Source organism: Anomaloglossus baeobatrachus, chromosome 3 (genome assembly GCF_048569485.1).
Source record: "Anomaloglossus baeobatrachus isolate aAnoBae1 chromosome 3, aAnoBae1.hap1, whole genome shotgun sequence".
Taxonomy (NCBI): Eukaryota; Metazoa; Chordata; class Amphibia; order Anura; family Aromobatidae; genus Anomaloglossus; species Anomaloglossus baeobatrachus.
In genome coordinates this window covers 368,029,687-368,050,603 of record NC_134355.1, presented here as the reverse complement: position 1 = coordinate 368,050,603, position 20,917 = coordinate 368,029,687, and the positions used below count along the sequence as shown (strand labels likewise).

The 20,917-nt window shown below is 48.1% G+C and overlaps 1 protein-coding gene across 1 annotated transcript in view; it reads right to left on the bottom strand.

Moving 5' to 3' along the window:
• The window catches only part of SYNCRIP (synaptotagmin binding cytoplasmic RNA interacting protein), a 113,441-nt gene that overhangs the window by 86,231 nt on the left and 6,293 nt on the right, over nucleotides 1-20,917 (bottom strand). Inside the window, 1 exon segment of the mRNA XM_075340156.1 lies at nucleotides 4,151-4,269. Coding sequence (XP_075196271.1) covers nucleotides 4,151-4,269 — 119 coding nt within the window.

Sequence of the window (20,917 nt, the reverse complement as noted above, 5' to 3'; positions counted from 1 at the left end):
CGCCTGGGATGTGAACTGCGGATATGGTGGAGGCCGTGGCTTCCACCCACATCAAAATCCGTCGGACTTCCTGGAAGGCTTGCCGGCTGCGTGTGCCGCCTTGGTGGTTGATGTATGCCACCGCTGTGGAATTGTCCGACTGAATTCGGATCTGCTTGCCCTCCAGCCACTGCTGGAACGCTTTCAGGGCAAGATACACTGCCCGTATTTCCAGAACATTGATCTGAAGCGAGGACTCTTGCTGGGTCCACGTACCCTGAGCCCTGTGGTGGAGAAAAACCGCTCCCCACCCTGACAGACTCGCGTCCGTCGTGACTACTTCCCAGGATGGGGGTAGGAAGGATTTCCCCTTCGATAATGAAGTGGGAAGAAGCCACCACCGAAGGGAAGCTTTGGTCGCCTGAGAGAGGGAGACGGTCCTGTCGAGGGACGTCGGCTTCCTGTCCCATTTGCGTAGGATGTCCCATTGAAGGGGACGCAGGTGAAACTGCGCGAAAGGGACTGCCTCCATTGCTGCCACCATCTTCCCCAGGAAGTGCATGAGGCGCCTCAAGGGGTGTGACTGGCCTTGAAGGAGAGATTGTACCCCTTTCTGTAGTGACTGCTGCTTGATCAGCGGAAGCTTCACTATCGCTGAGAGGGTATGAAACTCCATGCCAAGATATGTCAGCGATTGGGCCGGTGTCAGATTTGACTTTGGAAAATTGATGATCCACCCGAAACCCTGGAGAGTCTCCAGGGTAGCGTCGAGGCTGCGTTGGCATGCCTCTTGAGAGGGTGCCTTGATCAGCAGATCGTCCAAGTACGGGATCACCGAGTGACCCTGCGAGTGTAGGAGCGCTACTACAGTAACCATAACCTTGGTAAAAACCCGTGGGGCTGTTGCCAGGCCGAACGGCAGTGCCACGAATTGCAGGTGTTCGTTTCCTATGGCGAAGCGCAGGAAGCGCTGGTGTTCTGGAGCAATCGGTACGTGGAGATAAGCATCTTTGATATCGATCGATCGATGCAAGGAAATCTCCTTGGGACATTGAGGCGATGACGGAGCGGAGGGATTCCATCCTGAACCGTCTGGTTTTTACGTGTTTGTTGAGCAGTTTCAGGTCCAGGACCGGGCGGAAAGACCCGTCCTTCTTTGGGACCACAAACAAGTTGGAGTAAAAACCGTGACCCTGTTGCTAAAGAGGAACAGGGACCACCACTCCTTCTGCCTTCAGAGTGCCCAGCGCCTGCAGAAGAGCCTCGGCTCGCTCGGGAGGCGGGGATGACCTGAAGAATCGAGTCGAGGGACGAGAGGTGAACTCTATCTTGTAACCGTGAGACAGAATGTCTCTCACCCAGCGGTCTTTTATTTGTGGCAGCCAGGTGTCGCAAAAGCGGGAGAGCCTGCCACCGACCGAGGATGCTGCTAGAGGAGGTCGAAAGTCATGAGGAAGCCGCCTTGTCAGCGGCGCCTCCGGTGGTCTTTTTAGGACGTGACTTAGACCGCCATGCATCAGAGTTCCTTTGTTCTTTCTGAGACCTTTTGGACGAGGAGAATTGGGACCTGCCCGCGCCCCGAAAGGACCGAAACCTCGACTGCCCTCTCCTCTGTTGGGGTATGTTCTGTTTGGGCTGGGGTAAGGATGTATCCTTTCCCTTGGATTGTTTGATGATTTCATCCAAACGCTCTCCAAACAGCCTGTCGCCAGAAATTGGCAAACTGGTTAAGCGCTTTTTGGAAGCAGAATCTGCCTTCCATTCCCGTAGCCACAAGGCCCTGCGGAGTACCACCGAATTGGCGGCCGCAACCGCCGTACGGCTCGCAGAGTCCAGGACAGCATTAATAGCGTAAGACGCAAATGCCGAGGTCTGGGTGGTAATGGATGCCACTTGTGGCACGGACGTGCACGTGGCTGCTTCAATTTGCGCTTGACCTGCTGAGATAGCTTGTAGCGCCCATACGGCTGCGAATGCTGGGGCAAAAGAAGCTCCGATAGCTTCATAGATGGATTTCAACCAGAGCTCCATCTGCCTGTCAGTGGCATCTTTGAGCGAGGCCCCATCTTCCACTGCAAGTATGGATCTAGCCGCCAGTCTGGAGATTGGAGGATCCACTTTGGGACACTGAGTCCAACCTTTAACCACGTCAGGGGGAAAAGGATAACGTGTATCCTTAAGGCGCTTCGAAAAACGCTTATCTGGACAAGCATGGTGATTCTGGACTGCCTCTCTGAAATCAGAGTGGTCTAGAAACATACTCGGTGTACGCTTGGGGAACCTGAAACGGAATTTCTCCTGCTGAGAAGCTGACTCCTCCGCCGGAGGAGCTGAGGGAGAAATATCCAGCATTTGATTGATGGACGCAATAAGATCGTTCACTATGGCGTCCCCGTCTGGAGTATTAAGATTGAGAGCGCCCTCAGGATCAGAATCCTGATCAGCTGACTCCGCATCATCAACCAGAGATTCCCCCCGCTGAGACCCTGAACAATATGATGTCGAGGGAAATTCTAAGCGAGCCCGCTTAGTCGGTCTGGGACTGGGGTCTAAGACAGAACCCTCCGCCTGGGATGTATGAGATACCCCGGGAGGACATTGTTGGTCCAACTGAGGGGGGCCAGGGAACAACGATTCAACAGAGTCCCTTCGCTGAGATACCGGCCTGGACTGCAAGGCTTCTAGTATCTTAGCCATAGTCTCAGAGAGTTTTGCAAACTCCGTCCCCGTCACCTGAACAGCGTCAACAGGTGGCTCCCCCTGGGCCCCTTTTAGCAGAGGCTCCGGCTGAAGAAGTGCCACAGGGGCCGAACATTGCACACAATGAGGGTCAGTGGAACCTGCCGGCAGCTGGGTCGTACAAGCGGCGCAGGCAGCATAATAAGCCTGTGTTTTGGCACCCCTGCCTTTTGTGGGCGCCATGCTATTGTTTTCCCTGAGCGACACAATAGGGTATATAGCCAGAATGAACTGTGCTCATACAGTGTAAAGAATATACTATAAACAAATAATGTATCAATACACTACAGCACCATGGGGCTAGCACCAACAGGTGCTGCTTACCACCCGCCTAAGCGGTTGTGAGGCCACCAGAGACCGTGTCTGGGTCTCCCAGGGTTTGTCCCTCTCTGCAGCGTCGGAGGAGCTGACAGGAATGGCTGCGGCGTCCTGACGAGAGGAGGGAGCCGTGGGCGTGGCCGAGAAAGTGCGGGAACTGGTGCTCACACTGTGCCCAGTGAGGGGGGTGGAGTATGCAAATCATACTCCAGCCCTCAGTGCTGCTCGTTCCGTGCAGCGTCCCGCCCTTCCCCTGCCTGTCAGGGCTGAGGGCGGGAGAAAAGGAAACTAGGCCGCAAGAAAGCCGGGGACTAGAGTATAAGCGTGGCCGCCGTAAAAGCGCGGCCGACGCCGAAGTCCCCGGCGAACTACAAGTCCCAGCCGCGCCGCAGTTTCCCATGGCAGCGGCGGTTAGCGCGGTAGCCCCTACATATAAACACACTCAGCGACGCTGAGTGTGTAATGGCACAGTTCAACCCGGGCAGTGCCGCGGTCCCCGGTGCACTAGCACACCCAGCAAAGCTGAGGTGTTGCCGTGCACGGTCCCCACAGGGATACAGAGTACCTTCAAGTAGCAGGGCCAAGTCCCTGAACGGTACCCGGCTCCTATCCAGCAGGCTCCACAGGAGTTGTGGATGAAGCACGGTCTCAGTGCCTGGAGACCGATAGGATCCCACTTCGCCCAGAGCCCTGAGGGGGATGGGGAAGGAAAACAGCATGTGGGCTCCAGCCTCCGTACCCGCAATGGATACCTCAACCTTAACAACACCGCCGACAAGAGTGGGGTGAGAAGGGAGCATGCTGGGGGCCCTATATGGGCCCACTTTTCTTCCATCCGACATGGTCAGCAGCTGCTGCTGACCAATTTGTGGAGCTATGTGTGCAGGTCTGCCTCCTTCGCACAAAGCAAAAAAAACTGAGGAGCCCGTGGGAGCACGGGGGGTGTATAGGCAGAAGGGGAGGGGCTTAACACTTTTGAGTGTATTACTTTGTGCGGCCTCCGGAGGCATAGCCTATACACCCAATTGTCTGGGTCTCCCAATAGAGCGACAAAGAAAGAAGCAAGGAAAACAGCAACATGGGTGCACAAGGCTAAAACTGTTAAAAACATTACCTGTACATGCGAGAGGTCACTATCCTTGAACTGTTGTAGCACGGCTAATGCACCTTCTTCATTGAATTCCTTCAAAGCTTCAATAGCCCTTTCATCTAGATCACTATGAGACACTAATCCTGTAGAGAAAAAAAAACAAAAAAAAATATATTAGTTTATGTCAAAATACCTATTTATTATACAGCACCCCACAATTTATTTCAAAAGTGCAGAAAAACCAAATTCGTTTTGCTTAAAGGTGTTTTCCACTTTAGTGCAAACTTGTAATATACACACGGTTAGGATTTACCTCTGTAGCCAATTCAAGCAGTGATCATGTGACAACAAATGTTTGGATATTTTTCCTAGTATCGTGCTACATTGAATAAATGTTGCAGACCACTCAAACCAGGTAGCAAGGACGCATTCAGCGTTCTTCACACTGTTGGCAAGCTGCGCTGGCCGAACATCTGTTCAGAGGTGGAGAACCACTATCACCTGAAGCATGGCCGTTTTCTTTCACAAGTGAGCACAGTGTAGTGTTAATAAGGAGAGATTTTATTGATGCAAACCAGCATTCACATTAAAAGGAATCAGTCACCAGGTTTTTGTTCCCTCAGCATAATTTAAGGAAAAAAAAAAAAAGACCCCGAGTCCAACAAGGTATCGCTTAGTGGGGGTTAGCTTTTTGAGCTTTGCTACATCTAAAAACTTACACCAGGCTCTCTGTATACACTGTCTATTGACAGTAAACTACTTATTAGAGGGAGGGGTGTGATCAGTCTAGCAGGCACCAGAGCTGCAGCCCTGGCAGTGACATCCCTTGTATATGTGCACAAGCCCCTATTTTCAAATTACATAGCAAAAATCTGCTGACAGATTCCATTTAATGTCTCTAAGCGGAGAATATTAGAGATGTGCAATAAAGCAAACCATATATAAATTAGTGAAGGAACAAGCCTCTTAAGACTGCCTATGAAATCTGATGTTCAATATGGGCTCACAGACATTGAGGACTTAAGCAGTATTAGGCCCTGTGCGCACTAGCCGGATTTTCCCGCAGATTTCCCGTGGTTTTGCTGCATGTTTCGCTGCAGAAAATGTTCTTACCCTTTCTGCAGTGATTCACCAGTAAATCCAGTGGGAAAAAACAAAAAAAAAAAAAAAAAAAAAAAATGCTGTGCGCACTAGGCTGATTTTGACAGCTGCATGTTTTGCTGCGGAATTCCCGCAGCAAAAACAATTGCATGTCACTTCTTTTCCGCGGGATTTCACTAATGTTGTGAAATCCCTCAGGGAACAACCTCCGGCAAATCCGCACCAAATCCTCAACAATCCGCAAGCGGAATTTTTGCGTTTTTTTTTACCGCAGGTGTGGAAATTTTTAAGAGCTTGCGGAATTTTCTTAAGAAAATTCCACTTTCTAGTACGCACAGTACCTTAGAACACTCATGAGAAGTCCATAAATGATCTTCATATTATACTGTGTATACAAAAAGCACTTATTAACACTCCCCACTGGCATTTATAACTATTTGTTACCATAGTAAAGCAGCAGCTTTGTGAACACAACCTGCATCAGTCACCCGACAGCATCTGTGGTCTAAGGACTGGTGCCGGAATAACACACTGATCCCAGCTGTCTAACCACCCTGTACAAGATTAGGAGTAGAGAGGCTATTGATGCCTGTGCTGGCCCCAAACCATAGAGTGCAGACCTGCTAATAAAGCGCTGCTTAACGTCATTCATCTGCGTTTTCCCAATACTACCCTTCATGACTTCAATGAAATTTCAGAATAAAAATGAACTACTAATAATCACTACTATTTAAATACTTCTCCATTTCTACCAAGATTCTGATATATTTACATGTTTGATGTAAGTTTACAGCACCATAAAAAAGTTAATTGCATCACACTTTCAGAGCAACTGATTGGATGAGATGGAAAGCCCAGATGAACCCAAAAACAGTCAGTGGCCCATTTGCTTCCATTTTCACCAGTTATGTAACGGACACGTTTTAGACTTAGAGAATTCTGTTTGTTCCTAATACAGAAAAGGCAAAACAGAAATCCTAAATGCAAAGGTGGCCACCCCCCTATGGCAAGGCACGCCACTCTATGGTAGGCACAAACCAGGAATTGTAGCTGTTAAATGGGAGTATCGCTGCATGCTTTTTTTGGATAAATCAGTTCTCCAGCAATATTATGTGCCCACTTAAGGGGAACCTGCCAGGCCAGCTCCTCCCAGTGCCACCGCTTGTGAATGGCACGTTTCTTTCCATGGACATGCAGTTTGGGCAGCATTAATTGCCCTACAGGTTCTTTTTAAATGGAGAATCACAACTACCTTGTCAAAGCCATCCTGTCTGTTCATGGCCTTATCATACTGACGCATTTATATTGGTCACGATTATTGCTCTCTTTCAGAGCAGCATTAAAACTATACAGTCTCTCAATACATCAGTATAAAGAGGATGCCTGAACAAGGCACGTCAACTCAAATATAATATAAAGGATTAGTCCCAAATTACAAGTTATTCCCAATCTGATGAATTAGCAGGGTTGCCATCAGGGCTGTGGAGTCGGTAAACCAAACCTTCGACTCGGACGCCTCAATTTCTCTTGCACCGACTCCGACATATATTGCTTACAGTTAGGTGAAAAATTTATTGTAATACATGAACAAAAGACATTTAATAATTTTTATGATACAATAATCAAGATATTTGGATAGAACATAAAATATATTTATTGGATACAACTTTAGAACACAAACTGTAATAAATTGTAAATATGTAATGCACTATGTAATATACAGTAGATTACATATATCGGATATATATATATATATATATATATATATATATATATATATATATATATATATATATATATATATATATATATATATATATATACACACATATACACACACACACACATTGTATTACATATTTACAATTTATTAGTTTTTTGTTCTAAAGTTGTATCCCAATAAATATATTTTATGTTCTATCTAAATATCTTGATTATTGTATCATAAAAATAATGTTCACATTGTACTACAATACATTTTTCACTTAAATATAAGCATTATACTAAATATTTAGTAAAATATTCGGCACATTCTGCATTGCACTACTGTCCCCAATTTATTATATATTTTAGGAGTCGGTGCATTTTATACCGACTCCGACTGCACCAAAATGAGCTCCGACGCCGACTCCACAGCCCTGGTTGCCATCTTTACTATTTTTTCTGAATGGCTTGTTAAAAAAAAAAAAAAATAAAAATATCCCGGACAGAAATTTTTTTTTTTTATGGACACATTGTAAAACCATGATAAATTATGATTCTAAGTGATACATGTCTACAGCTCATAATTCTGATATGAAGACAATAGCTGCATTATGAAATGAAAAATGAGTATTAGGCCGGGGCCACACGGGGCACTAGTGCGATCCTCGCATGACACTTGGCTCACGCTGACAGTACAGCAGGAGCCGAGTGTCATGCGTGTGTCCCTGCTACTGAGGTCAGACTGTGCAAGCGGACCTCAGCTGCAGGGGGCGGCCGGCTCCGAGTAAAGGCGGGCCGGTACTGCGGAGGGGAGGGCTGTCTCTGCGGAGGGGAGGGAGGGATTTCTCTCCCTCTCTCCTCCGTAGCCGGCTATTGCCATTCTCGCACTGCACTGGCAGTACACCGGTGTACCGCGAGTGCAGTGCCATTTTTCTCTCGCCCCATAGACTTGAATGGGTGCGAGAGAAAGGCTCGCATTACAATCGCAGCATGCGATGCTGCGATTGTTTTCTCGGTCCGATAAGAGCTGAGAAAAGTCGCTCATGTGTGCTGACACACAGGCTAAAATTGGTCCGAGTGGAATGCAATGTTTTATCACACTCCACTTGCACGATTTTCTCGCAATGTGGCTTAGGCCTTAGGGTACCATCACACTTAAGCGACGCTCCTGCGATCCCACCAGCGATATGACCTGGTCAGGAACGCTGGTGTGTCGCTACATGGTCGCTGGTGAGCTGTCAGGCAGATCTCACGAGCGACCAGTGACTAGCCACCAGCAACTTGTGGAAACGATGCTGCGCTTGGCAACCAAGATAAATATCGGATAACTGAGCAAAATGCTTTGCTTGGTTACCCGATATTTACCCTGGTTACTAGCGCACACCACTTAGCGCTGGCTCCCTGCACTTGTAGCCAGGGTACACATCGGGTTACTAAGTGAAACGCTTCGCTAAGTTAACCAATGTGTACTCTGGCTACGTGTGCAGGGAGCCAGCACTGGCAGCCTGAGAGCGGCGTACACTAGTAACCAAGGTAAATATCGGGTAACCAAGCAAAGCGCTTGGCTGAGTTACCCGATGTGTACCTTGGTTACCAGCGTTCGCAGCTTCCAGACGCTGGCTCCCTGCTCATTCAGATCGTTGCTCTCTCACTGTCAAACACAGCGATGTGTGTTTCACAGCGGGAGAGCAACGAGCAAAAAATGAACCAGCACTGTGAACGATCAGCGATTTCACAGCAGGGGCCAGGTCGCTGCTTAGTGTCACACACAGCGAGATCGCTATGTGAGAAGTACCCCTTACAGTCAAAATAATCTGTAGGAGCATTTTCAGCTTTTAAAAAAAAAAAAAAACACAGGATTTTTTTTTTTCTTTTACAGAGAAGGCAAAAAAGTGCTTTATTTTAATGCACTGTCCTGGAATTTCTGAAAGTTGGCAACCCAGGACCTTCGAAAACCCCAATATCAGGCTCTGCAGCCAGGTCATGATTGGAGGTTTGAATGCTTAACCTCCACTTCATTGAGAAATACCGTGTTTCCCCGATAGTAAGACACCCCTGATAGTAAGACGTAGTGGGGGTTTTGGAAGGGGGGGGGGGGGTCGGCTAATGTAAGATGTACCCTGAAAGTAAGACATAGTAAACGGAAAGCGTTTTTTTTTTTTTTCTTTACAGTACCGGCCGAGCGCCCAGCTGAGCGCCCTGACACGCCGGCGGCCGAGCGCCCAGCTGAGCGCCCTGACACGCCGGCGGCCGAGCGCCCAGCTGAGCGCCCTGACACGCCGGCGGCCGAGCGCCCAGCTGAGCGCCCTGACACGCCGGCGGCCGAGCGCCCAGTTCTTCTTTACAGTACCGGCTGAGCGCCCAGTTGAGCGCCCTGACATGCCGGCGGCCGAGCACTCGGCCGAGCGCCCTGACACGCCGGCGGCCGAGCGCCCAGCCGAGAGCCGTCACATGCCGGCGGTCGGGCGCCCAGCCGAGCGCCGACACGCCGGCGGTCGGGCGCCCAGCCGAGCGCCCTGACACGCCGGCGGCCGGGCGCCCAGCCGAGCGCCCTGACACGCCGGCGGCCGGGCGCCCAGCCGAGCGCCCTGACACGCCGGCGGCCGAGCGCCCAGCTGAGCGCCCTGACATGCCGACGGCCGAGCGCTCAGCTGAGAGCTGTCACATGCCGGTGGTCGGGCGCTCAGCCGAACGCTCGGCCACCAAGAAATGTTGCAGTAATGTTGTCCGTGGTCCATCAGAACCACGGACAACATACAAAAACACGCAGCCTCAGTGCCCTCATGTGCAGCAATCGCGGCAAGTCCCCATACGGTACATTGCATGGAGACTTGGTGCGATTGCTGTGGGATTTTTTTCCAAGACATACCCCGAAAGCAAGACATAGTGGGACTTTTGGGGGTAAAAAGAATGTAAGACACTGTCTTACTTTCGGGGAAACACGGTATGTGTATTGTACGCTATTTCCATAGACAGTAAACGGAGAGGAGCCCATGCAACTTCCACTTAAGTCGCGGCTGCAGAGAAAATCTTGTCATTTTTGGAATGACCCTTTAACAGTTTAATATAAAAGTATACACACACACGGTAAAGTAAGTGCTTCTTTAAAGACTTCTGATAGATCTATTGAAGAAAAAAAGAAAAAAAAAAAAGAAAATATTAGGATTCTGTGTGAAAAACACCACAAATCATTTAGGGTGAAGGGACTTGTGTGCTCCAGCAAGTGAAATCCACCTTTAGTCAATTTAAGCTGCCAATTTCACAATTGAAGAAGAGGAATGAATCAATATAGAACATGTTTTTCAAGATCATGTCTTTTTGTATTTTATTGAACATATTGTAGAAAAACCCTTATTGGGTTAAATACTTTACAAACTTGTACCTTTTCGTATGCAAATTTCTTAAATCTTCCATGGGGGCGGGCTGCCTGATGTACGTTGCTCTCCTCCTGCCGATTTACGCCGCCCCCGAACGCTGAATTTCAAACCTCAGGACGCCGCCCCTGGTCCCGCGCATGCGCTGTGCTACTGTAGCGTTGCCGTGCACGTGTGACCGCTGGTGACGCTTTTGCGCGGGCACCGACTGCTCCGTCCGCTCCTCCCATCTATTTCCTGCTGCTGAGCAGGATGGGAAGGAGGTGACGTCCGGTCATCTGGCCAGCGAGCGTTTGCGCAGAACGCTGGAGGAAGAGGGGAAAGTGCGGTCACGAGGTTATGGGCGGCACTTGCTGATGACACTCACAGCGCCGCCCATAACCTCGTGCCCGCGCAAAGTGTCACTAGCGGTCACACGTGCACACAGTGCACGGCACTGCTACAGTAGCACAGCGCATGCGCGGGACCACGGGCGCCCAGGGGCGGCGTCCTGAGGTTTGAAATTCAGCGTTCGGGGGCGGCGTAAATCGGCAGGAGGACAGCAACGTAAAAAGGTACAAGTTTGTAAAGTATTTATTTTGGAATAAAAGGGGCCACAAAAACTATAGGAAGCTTCCTAGAATGCAGCCCAGGAGCTGCAGAGGGGGGAACTTTTAGCTTTATAGCTAAATTTCTGATGACAGGTTCCCTTTAAACATTGCTACATTAACAAAAATGTGAGCAAATATAGATGTACGCCCAATATGTCGAGACTATTTCACAATTAATGTGCCAACTCCTATGGACTTGAATCCCTATTTAGATCATGAGGTAAATCAATCTCTTATACCGCATCTGCTTAGCATATCCCCTTTTCAAAAGCCATGGGTCCAGCCGTCAGCCTCTAACATCTGCAGGAAGGTATGGTAGGTCAGGCACTGTCACGTTTTATTTTCATTGAATGGGTAAAGTGTCAATTCAAATAAATAAGCAAGCAGGTAACTGGCGGCAAATACAGGGGAACAATAAAAAAAAAAATAAAAAAAAAACGTTCTGTTGTCCCATTTTCTATCGTTTCTTACTGAAAATGCAGGATCAAATCCCTAAGGAGAAAGTTTGCTTTTCCATTAAAAGCTTGTAAAATTAAACTGTAAAGCAGATTGGTTGCTACAGGCAAACCCCTTTTAGTGTGACTATCAAAGACAGGATGTCAAACAGCAATAGGAACATGACAAAGGGGATTCCTAGTCCTCCACATAGCCACGTATCTTAACATTTGTGACATCCATAGGGCCTTAGATTTTAAAAACTGAAGGCAGTCAACTGCCTAAAGGTATATTTACCACTCTCCTCAAAGGGAATCTGACAGCAGGTGTTTGCGATTTAATCTGAAAATATGGGCTGTAACTCAGATTTGAGCAATGGTTCATTCATTAAGGCCAGTTTCACACATCCAGCATTTCGCCACATCCAGCACACTGCACTACAGTGTTATACGGTACAATGGCATCACATGACAGCATGTGACCGGAGCATGTGACCGAAGCTTGATGCGATACCATTGTACAGTATTAACACTGTACTGGAGTGCGCCAGATCCGGCATAATGCCGGATGTGTGAAACAGGCCCAAGCTGTGTGCTGCAATTTACTTGCAGCTCCATTCTGAATGTAGCATAAGGGTATATGCGCAAAATGCTGCGTTTCTGGCCACTTAAAACGCACAAAAACGCATAACATTAAAAAACAGATGTGTTTTTACCACGATTTGGTGTATTTTTGGCTGCGTTTTTTTTTTAATCAGTGAACAATGCCATTAAAGATTGAAGGAAAAAAAAAATATCTGATGTCATTCCCTTCTTCAATCTGTTCTTCATTCTCCACCAGTGTATGCAGGAGAGCAGACAGCTGCAGAACTACAAGGCTCAGCATGCTCCATCCAGCACTGTATGCTGGAGGGAGAGGCAGGGGAAGCAGAACTACAAGGCTCAGCATACTCCATCCAATAGTGTATGCAAGAGAGCAGCCAGCAGCTGCAGAACTACAAGGCTCAGCATGCTCCATCCAGCACTGTATGCTGAAGGGAGAGGCAGGGGGGCAGAACTACAAGGCTCAGCATACTCCATCCAATAGTGTATGCAAGAGAGCAGCCAGCAGCTGCAGAACTACAAGGTTCAGCATGCTCCATCCAGCACTGTATGCTGGAGGGAGAGGCAGGGGGGGCAGAACTACAAGGCTCAGCATACTCCATCCAATAGTGTATGCAAGAGAGCAGCCAGCAGCTGCAGAACTACAAGGCTCAGCATGCTCCATCCAGCACTGTATGCTGAAGGGAGAGGCAGGGGGGCAGAACTACAAGGCTCAGCATACTCCATCCAATAGTGTATGCAAGAGAGCAGCCAGCAGCTGCAGAACTACAAGGTTCAGCATGCTCCATCCAGCACTGTATGCTGGAGGGAGAGGCAGGGGGGGGGGCAGAACTACAAGGCTCAGCATACTCCATCCAATAGTGTATGCAAGAGAGCAGACAGCAGCTGCAGAACTACAAGGCTCAGCATGCTCCATCCAGGACTGTATGCTGAAGGGAGGCAGGGGGAGCAGAACTACAAGGGTCAGCATTCCTCCATCCAGGACTGTATGCAGTTTTTTGCCCAAAAACGTATTATAAAAAAAAAAAAAAACAAAACACAACAACGTGGCCTTCGCCTTATTTTTGCATGCTAGTCAGGTACAGCAGGCAGATATGGGCTGCCCTCAAACCCCAGCTGCCTTTTCGTACCCAGCTGGGAACCAAAAATATAGAGAAGCCTTCTTTTTTTTTTTCTTTCTAATTATTTCATGAAATTCATGAAATAATTTAAAAAAAAAAAAAAAAAGAAGACGTGGGCTTCGCTTAATTTTTGTGTCCAGCCAGGTACAACTAGGCAGCTTGGGATTGCAATCCGCAGCGCAGGGTGCACAAGCTTTCTGGGCACACCCGCTGAGAATTGCAGTCCGCAACCGCCCCAGAAAATGGTGTTTTCTGAGAAGCGCCATCTTTTGGCGCTGTATCCAACTCTTACAGTGGCCCTGGTGCCGGGTGGCTCGCTGGGTAACAATGGAGTTAGGGCTAGCTGTGTATTATCAGCTGGCCCTAAGCACGAAATTCAATGTGTCACGGCAATATTAGACATGGCCACCATGAATTTCTAGTAAAGATAAAAAAATAAACAGAAAAATATTTTTATTAGAAATAAACCACCACAATTAGTGACTCCATCTTTATTGAACTGAAGAAACCCCCCCTCCGCCGTAGTCCTCCCGCGATGTCCAATCCGGATTCAATGTCATCTGATCGGTTTACCAGAAGGAAGGCAAAGAGATCAGATGTGTCAGGTTAAAGGATGTGAATCACATGACACATCAGCTGATTGTATAAAAGCCGTTTTTCAGTAGGGAAAAAAAAACAAAACAAAAAAAAAAAAAAAAAACACACACTACATACTTCTGTGCAGACTCCCAGCTGATCGCTCCAGGACCCGGCGGTAATCAGCTGATGCGGTCACCTGAAAGCATCAGCTGATCGTTTGAGCCGGACGGTAAAAATCCGGCCTTACTGCAGGACTTAAACTGTCAGCTGATGCAGTCAGGTGACCGCATCAGCTGATCACCCGACAGGTCCTGGAGCGATCGGACGTGTCCCGGGAGTCTGGTGAGTATGATTTTTTTTTTTCTACTGTTCGCTTTTGATTTCGCAGCTTCTTCCCCCTCCCGTCCGGACATGGCGCCGGATGGGAGGTGGAAGCAGGGGTGGCGGTACCGGGAGCACTCTCTCTTCTGTGTTTACCAACACAAGAAATGCTGGGTGAGTACAATCCTCTTCTTGTACACGTGACTGTACTACCCACCCCTTGCGTTTATAGCTGCGTTTTTAGTCATAGAAACGCAGCTATATTTGCAATTTGCGTTTTTCATTGCATTTTTTGAACATCTCATTGAACTCAATGGGTGAAAAACGCAGGAATAATTGACATGCTGCATTTTTGTGGGCACCACAAAAACACAGCAAAAAAACAAAAAAAAAACAAAACGCTGTGTGCAGACAGCAAAAATGAAAAAATGAATACGCAAGAGAAAAATAAGCAATGTGGGCACAGCACTTCTGAATTTTCAGACTTTGCTGGCTTCAAAATAGACATGCAGATTTTGCTGCAGATTTCTGAAAATACGCGTCAAAACCACACAGCATGGGCACTGGTCCTTAGGCTGGGGCCACACGGGGATTACTGCGATCCCCTTGCATGAGACTCGGCTCGTGCTGGCAGTACAGCAGAGCCGAGTCTCATGCTTGTGTCCTTGCAACTGAGGTCCGTTCGTGCGAGCAGACCTCAGCTGCGGGGGGCGGGCCGGCACTCAGGAGGGGAGGGAGGGATTTCTCTCCCTCTCTCCTGCGTAGTCAGCTATAGCCATTCTCGCATTGCACTAGCAGTACACCGGTGTACCGCGAGTGCAGTGCGATTTTTCTCTCGCCCCATTCACTTGAATGGCTGCGAGAGAAAGAGTCTCGGATTACAATCGCAGCATGCTGCGATTGTTTTCTCAGTCCGATTAGGGCTGAGAAAATAAATCGCCCATGTGTGCTGACACACAGGCTAGAATTGGTCCGAGGGGAATGCGATGTTTTATCGCACTCCACTCGCACCGATTTTCTCGCCGTGTGGCTTAGCCCTTACAGTGGGAAAATAAAAACATTGTAAGGAAGGGAGTAGTTTACATTTTGCTTTAGGTTTTTTTTATATACCGTGCTGAACACTGACTTGGCATTATGATTCCTCAAGTCAGTATGAGTTCGTAGATACAAACATATATAGTTTTACTTTTATCTAAGTGGTGAAAAAAAAAGGTCAGAAGGCTGGAAAAAAAATAAATAAAAATTGCGCTTTTGTCACCATTTTTCAAGACCCATTGCAATCAATTTTCAGGATCTGGGGCTCAGTTATGGCTTATTTTATGCAACTTTGAGCTGGTGTTTTTAAATTATAAAATTTAAATTGATACAATTTGGGCAGCTACAATGTGTTGATCTCCCGTAATTGCATTTTTTGCAATGTTGTAAAAAACCCTAAAAAATTCCTACATTTTGAAGTATTTGTTGGTATGCCCTTTACCCATCAGATTAATTGATTTTATATTTTGATAGATCGGCCAATTCTGAACACAGTGATACCAAATGTGTATTTTTTTTATTGTTTTAATGTAAATGGGGCCCAAGGGGGGGGTCGATTTGAACTAAAAAAGATAACTTTTTATTGATTTTACTAACCCCCTTTGGAGACTTTATGCCTGCACTATCCAATCAATTCTGCAGATCAGGTCGATTCTTCAGCAGGAATGCTGATCTCCTGTGAATGCTGGCACTCTGACGGCATTCACAGGAAGCACATCATGACAGCGAAAAGGGTCACATCACAGGGCCGTCAATGGGCGGCAAACAGCGCGTTGCCTACCAGATTAGCAGACATGTGCGAGGAATAATGCCCACATTAAATTGGACAGACCCTGCCAAGGATGTATATAGATACATCCTTGGTCGTGAATGGGGTTAAGAGAAAACACCTGTAAAATTCAAAATGTGCAATATTAGCTCTAAAGTACACTGATTAGTTATGATTCTCCCAAAGTGTAGCATAAGGTTTTGCTCACATCTGGGTGCAAACAGAAGCCACAGCACATGCCAGATCAGTTTCACAAAGTACGATTTACAAATAATGCCACTTGATGGATCACAGCCTTATAATGGCGTTCATTGGGGCTAATACATAGTGAAGAGCTGCATGCTAGAGCTCTATCCTTATATGTGTATTCCATGGAAAGTTCTAATGCTGTGTTTCTCTCTCACCTGTCTACCCAATTCTTTGACATATCCCCAATACGCCTATAATTCTGTTACAGCCACCATACCATTTTGGCATACCTATTTTCCCTGTATTGGACAGGGCTACTACTATAGTTTCCGATGCGGAAAGAGTCTATAGGTGATGTATACTGTTGTATGTAATGTATAGCAGCATACATTAAAGTCTTCCTTCAGCAGCACAGATTGGGAGATCGTACCAGTGGACTTCTCTAACATCAGCTCATAATTAGATGCTAACAGACTGAAGTATAGCCAATTTGGGCCTTGTGCGCACACTGTTTTTTGGTGCAGTTTGTTGCCCAAATCTACATGTCTATCCTTATGCCAGCCGTTTTAGGTGCAGAAAAAAAAAGCAGCATGTCAATTGATGGTGCGTTTTTTAGCCCTTCCTGCCAAATGATTTCAGTAAAACACATGGCACAAAAAGGCATGCGTTTTTCTGCTACAAGATGCAGTTCTTGGTGCAAACACATTTCTGCAACTAATTTGCAGCGTGTACACATAACCTACCCTACATACATACAGTAGATGTTGCTTTTTAGACCACAGTATACACTACAGGATTCCTCAGTGATCAATAAATACTGGGCTTTAGGAGAGGACATCACAAATAACACCCTCAATTTGGCCTTCAAAAGTATCATCCATTGTATAGATACATAAATTGGTATTACTGACACTTAGGGTATGTGCACACGTTGCTTTTTTTCCGCGCGGAAAAAACGCACCCTCTGGCAGAGGGGAGAATAGTAAACAATGCTTTTTGAGAAACAACGCATCGAAAACGCATGCGTTTTTCATGCGTTTTTTTAGGTGCGTTTTTTAAGACTTGGGTACCTATACGTCAGAAAACCCCCACAAGTGACCCCATTTTGGAATCTGCACCCCTCAAGGATTTTATTCAGGAGTATGAAGGGAATTTTGTTACTTACCGTAAATTCCTTTTCTTCTAGCTCCTATTGGGAGACCCAGACGATTGGGTGTATAGCACTGCCTCCGGAGGCCACACAAAGCAATTACACTAAAAAGTGTAAGGCCCCTCCCCTTCTGGCTATACACCCCCAGTGGGATCACTGGCTCACCAGTTTTAGTGCAAAAGCAAGAAGGAGGAAAGCCAATAACTGGTTTAAACAAATTCACTCCGAAGTAACGTCGGAGAACTGAAAAACCGTTCAACATGAACAACATGTGTACCCGAAAAACACCCAAAAATCCCGAAGGACAACAGGGCGGGTGCTGGGTCTCCCAATAGGAGCTAGAAGAAAAGGAATTTACGGTAAGTAACAAAATTCCCTTCTTCTTCGGCGCTCCATTGGGAGACCCAGACGATTGGGACGTCCAAAAGCTGTCCCTGGGTGGGTAAAGAATACCTCATGTTAGAGCTGCAAGACAGCCCTCCCCTATAGGGAGGCAACTGCCGCCTGCAGGACTCTTCTACCTAGGCTGGCGTCCGCCGAAGCATAGGTATGCACCTGATAATGTTTGGTGAAAGTGTGCAGACTCGACCAGGTAGCTGCCTGGCACACCTGTTGAGCCGTAGCCTGGTGTCGCAATGCCCAGGACGCACCCACGGCTCTGGTAGAATGGGCCTTCAGCCCTGATGGAACCGGAAGCCCAGCAGAACGGTAGGCTTCAAGAATTGGTTCTTTGATCCATCGAGCCAGGGTGGCCTTAGAAGCCTGCGACCCTTTGCGCTTACCAGCGACAAGGACAAAGAGTGCATCCGAACGGCGCAAGGGCGCCGTGCGGGAAATGTAGATTCTGAGTGCTCTCACCAGATCTAACAAATGAAAATCCTTCTCATACTGATGAACTGCATGAGGACAAAACGAAGGCAAAGAGATATCCTGATTCAGATGAAAAGAGGATACCACCTTCGGGAGAAACTCCTGAATGGGGCGCAGCACTACCTTGTCCTGGTGGAAGACCAGGAAGGGAGCCTTGGATGACAGCGCTGCCAGCTCAGACACTCTCCGAAGAGATGTGATCGCTACCAGAAAAACCACTTTCTGTGATAGTCTAGAAAGTGAAACCTCCCTCAGAGGCTCGAAGGGCGGCTTCTGGAGGGCAACTAGTACCCTGTTCAGATCCCATGGATCTAACGGCCGCTTGTACGGGGGTACGATATGGCAAACCCCCTGTAGGAACGTGCGCACCTTAGGAAGGCGTGCCAAACGCCTCTGAAAAAAAGACGGATAGCGCCGAGACCTGACCTTTAAGGGAGCCGAGCGACAAACCTTTTTCTAACCCAGATTGCAGGAAAGAAAGAAAGGTAGGCAATGCAAATGGCCAGGGAGACACTCCCTGAGCAGAGCACCAGGATAAGAATATCCTCCACGTTCTGTGGTAGATCTTAGCGGACGTGGGCTTCCTAGCCTGTGTCATGGTGGCAACGACCCCTTGGGATAATCCTGAAGACGCTAGGATCCAGGACTCAATGGCCACACAGTCAGGTTCAGGGCCGCAGAATTCCGATGGAAAAACGGCCCTTGGGACAGTAAGTCTGGTCGGTCTGGTAGTGCCCACGGTTGGCCGACCGTGAGCTGCCACAGATCCGGATACCACGCCCTCCTCGGCCAGTCTGGGCCGACGAGTATGACGCGGCTGCAATCGGATCTGATCTTGCGTAGCACTCTGGGCAAGAGTGCCAGCGGTGGAAACACATAAGGGAGCCGGACTGCGACCAATCTTGCACTAGGGCGTCTGCCACCAGCGCTCTTTGATCGCGAGACCGTGCCATGAAGGCTGGGATCTTGTTGTTGTGCCGGGACGCCATTAGGTCGACGTCCGGCCTTCCCCATCGGCGACAGATTTCTTGAAGCACGTCTGGGTGAAGGGACCATTCCCCTGCGTCCATGCCCTGGCGACTGAGGAAGTCTGCTTCCCAGTTTTCTACGCCGGGGATGTGAACTGCGGATATGGTGGAGGCCGTGGCTTCCACCCACATCAGAGTCCGCCGGACTTCCTGGAAGGCTTGCCGACTGCGTGTCCCCCCTTGGTGGTTGATGTATGCCACCGCTGTGGAGTTGTCCGACTGAATTCGGATCTGCCTTCCTTCCAGCCACTGCTGGAAGGCTAGTAGGGCAAGATACACTGCTCTGATTTCCAGAACATTGATCTGAAGGGTGGACTCCTGCTGAGTCCAGTCCTTGGCCGTCTGGGAAAGTGAGACTTTCCTGTCCAGGGATGTTGACTTCCCGTCCCATTGGCGGAGAATGTCCCATTGAAGTGGGCGCAGATGAAACTGCGCAAACGGAACCGCCTCTATTGCCGCCACCATCTTCCCGAGGAAGTGCATGCGGCGTCTTAAGGAGTGCGACTGACTTTGAAGGAGAGCCTGCACCCCAGTCTGTAGAGACCGCTGCTTGTCCAGCGGAAGCTTCACTATCGCTGAGAGAGTATGAAACTCCATGCCAAGATACGTTAGTGATTGGGTCGGTGACAGATTTGACTTTGAGAAGTTGATGATCCACCCGAACGTCTGGAGAGTCTCCAGCTCCTTCGCACAAAGCAGAAAACTGGTGAGCCAGTGATCCCACTGGGGGTGTATAGCCAGAAGGGGAGGGGCCTTACACTTTTTAGTGTAATTGCTTTGTGTGGCCTCCGGAGGCAGTGCTATACACCCAATCGTCTGGGTCTCCCAATGGAGCGCCGAAGAAATTAATCATTTTGAATCCACAGCTACTTCCCCCAAAATGTAGCTGTAGCAACAATATTCTCACTGTTGGGCTATGTGGCCATGATCCAGCGACACGGCGTCTAGTACAGTGTCAGCCTCCTGCAGAGATGTGAGTGTTTCCCACGGGAGAACGCAGCTGCCCATGCCCACGATTTGGGTTCAGGCTGCTGTGGAGCTCTATGCTACCTGCAGAGAACACTCATCTACGCAGCATAAAGTGACATGCTGAGGCTCGGGAAGCTGCGCCACCGGTCGGTTTATGCTGCGGAGAAAAGAAGCACAGTGGGCATGAGATTTCTAAAAATCCTTCCACTGTGCTTCTACTGCACAACGCAGCGTCATGGACGCAGGGAAAACAATCTGCGCCCAAAACGCTGCAAACTCCGATTGTGGGCATCCAGCCTAAAAAGCGTCAATGGAGGTCAAATATATATACACAACGTCCCACCCCCCCTGCATATTCTAAGCTGGCACCTTTAGTACCTTTCATGTGGCACTAAAGGGTGCCTAGACTAGTTTTTATCACAAAAACAAAAAAAAAAAAAAAAAATGGCGTGGGGTCCCCCCTATTTTTGATAGCCAGTCAGGGTAAAGCAGACAGCTGTAGCCTGCAAACCACAGCTGGCAGCTTCATCTTGTCTGGTGAAGAATTTGGAGGGCTCCCCAGGTTTTTTTTTTTATTTATAAATAAAAATAATAAAAAAAAAAAAATAACATAGGGTCCCCCCAAATTAGATCACCAGCCAAGGTGAAGCTGACAGCTGAGGTCTGGTATTCTCAGGGTGGGAAGAGCCATGGTTATTGGACTCTTCCCAGCCTAAAAATAGCAGGCCACAGCCGCCCCAGAAGTGGCGCATCCATTAGATGCGCCAATCCTGGCGCTTCGCCCCAACTCATTCCGCGCCCTGGTGCGTTGGCTAACGGGGTAATAAATGGGGTTGATACCAGATGTGTAATGTCACCTGGCATCAAGCCTAGCAATTAGTGATGTCACGGCGTCTATCAGACACCCGACATAACTAATTGACAGTAAACAAAAGCAAAAAAAAACAAAAAATT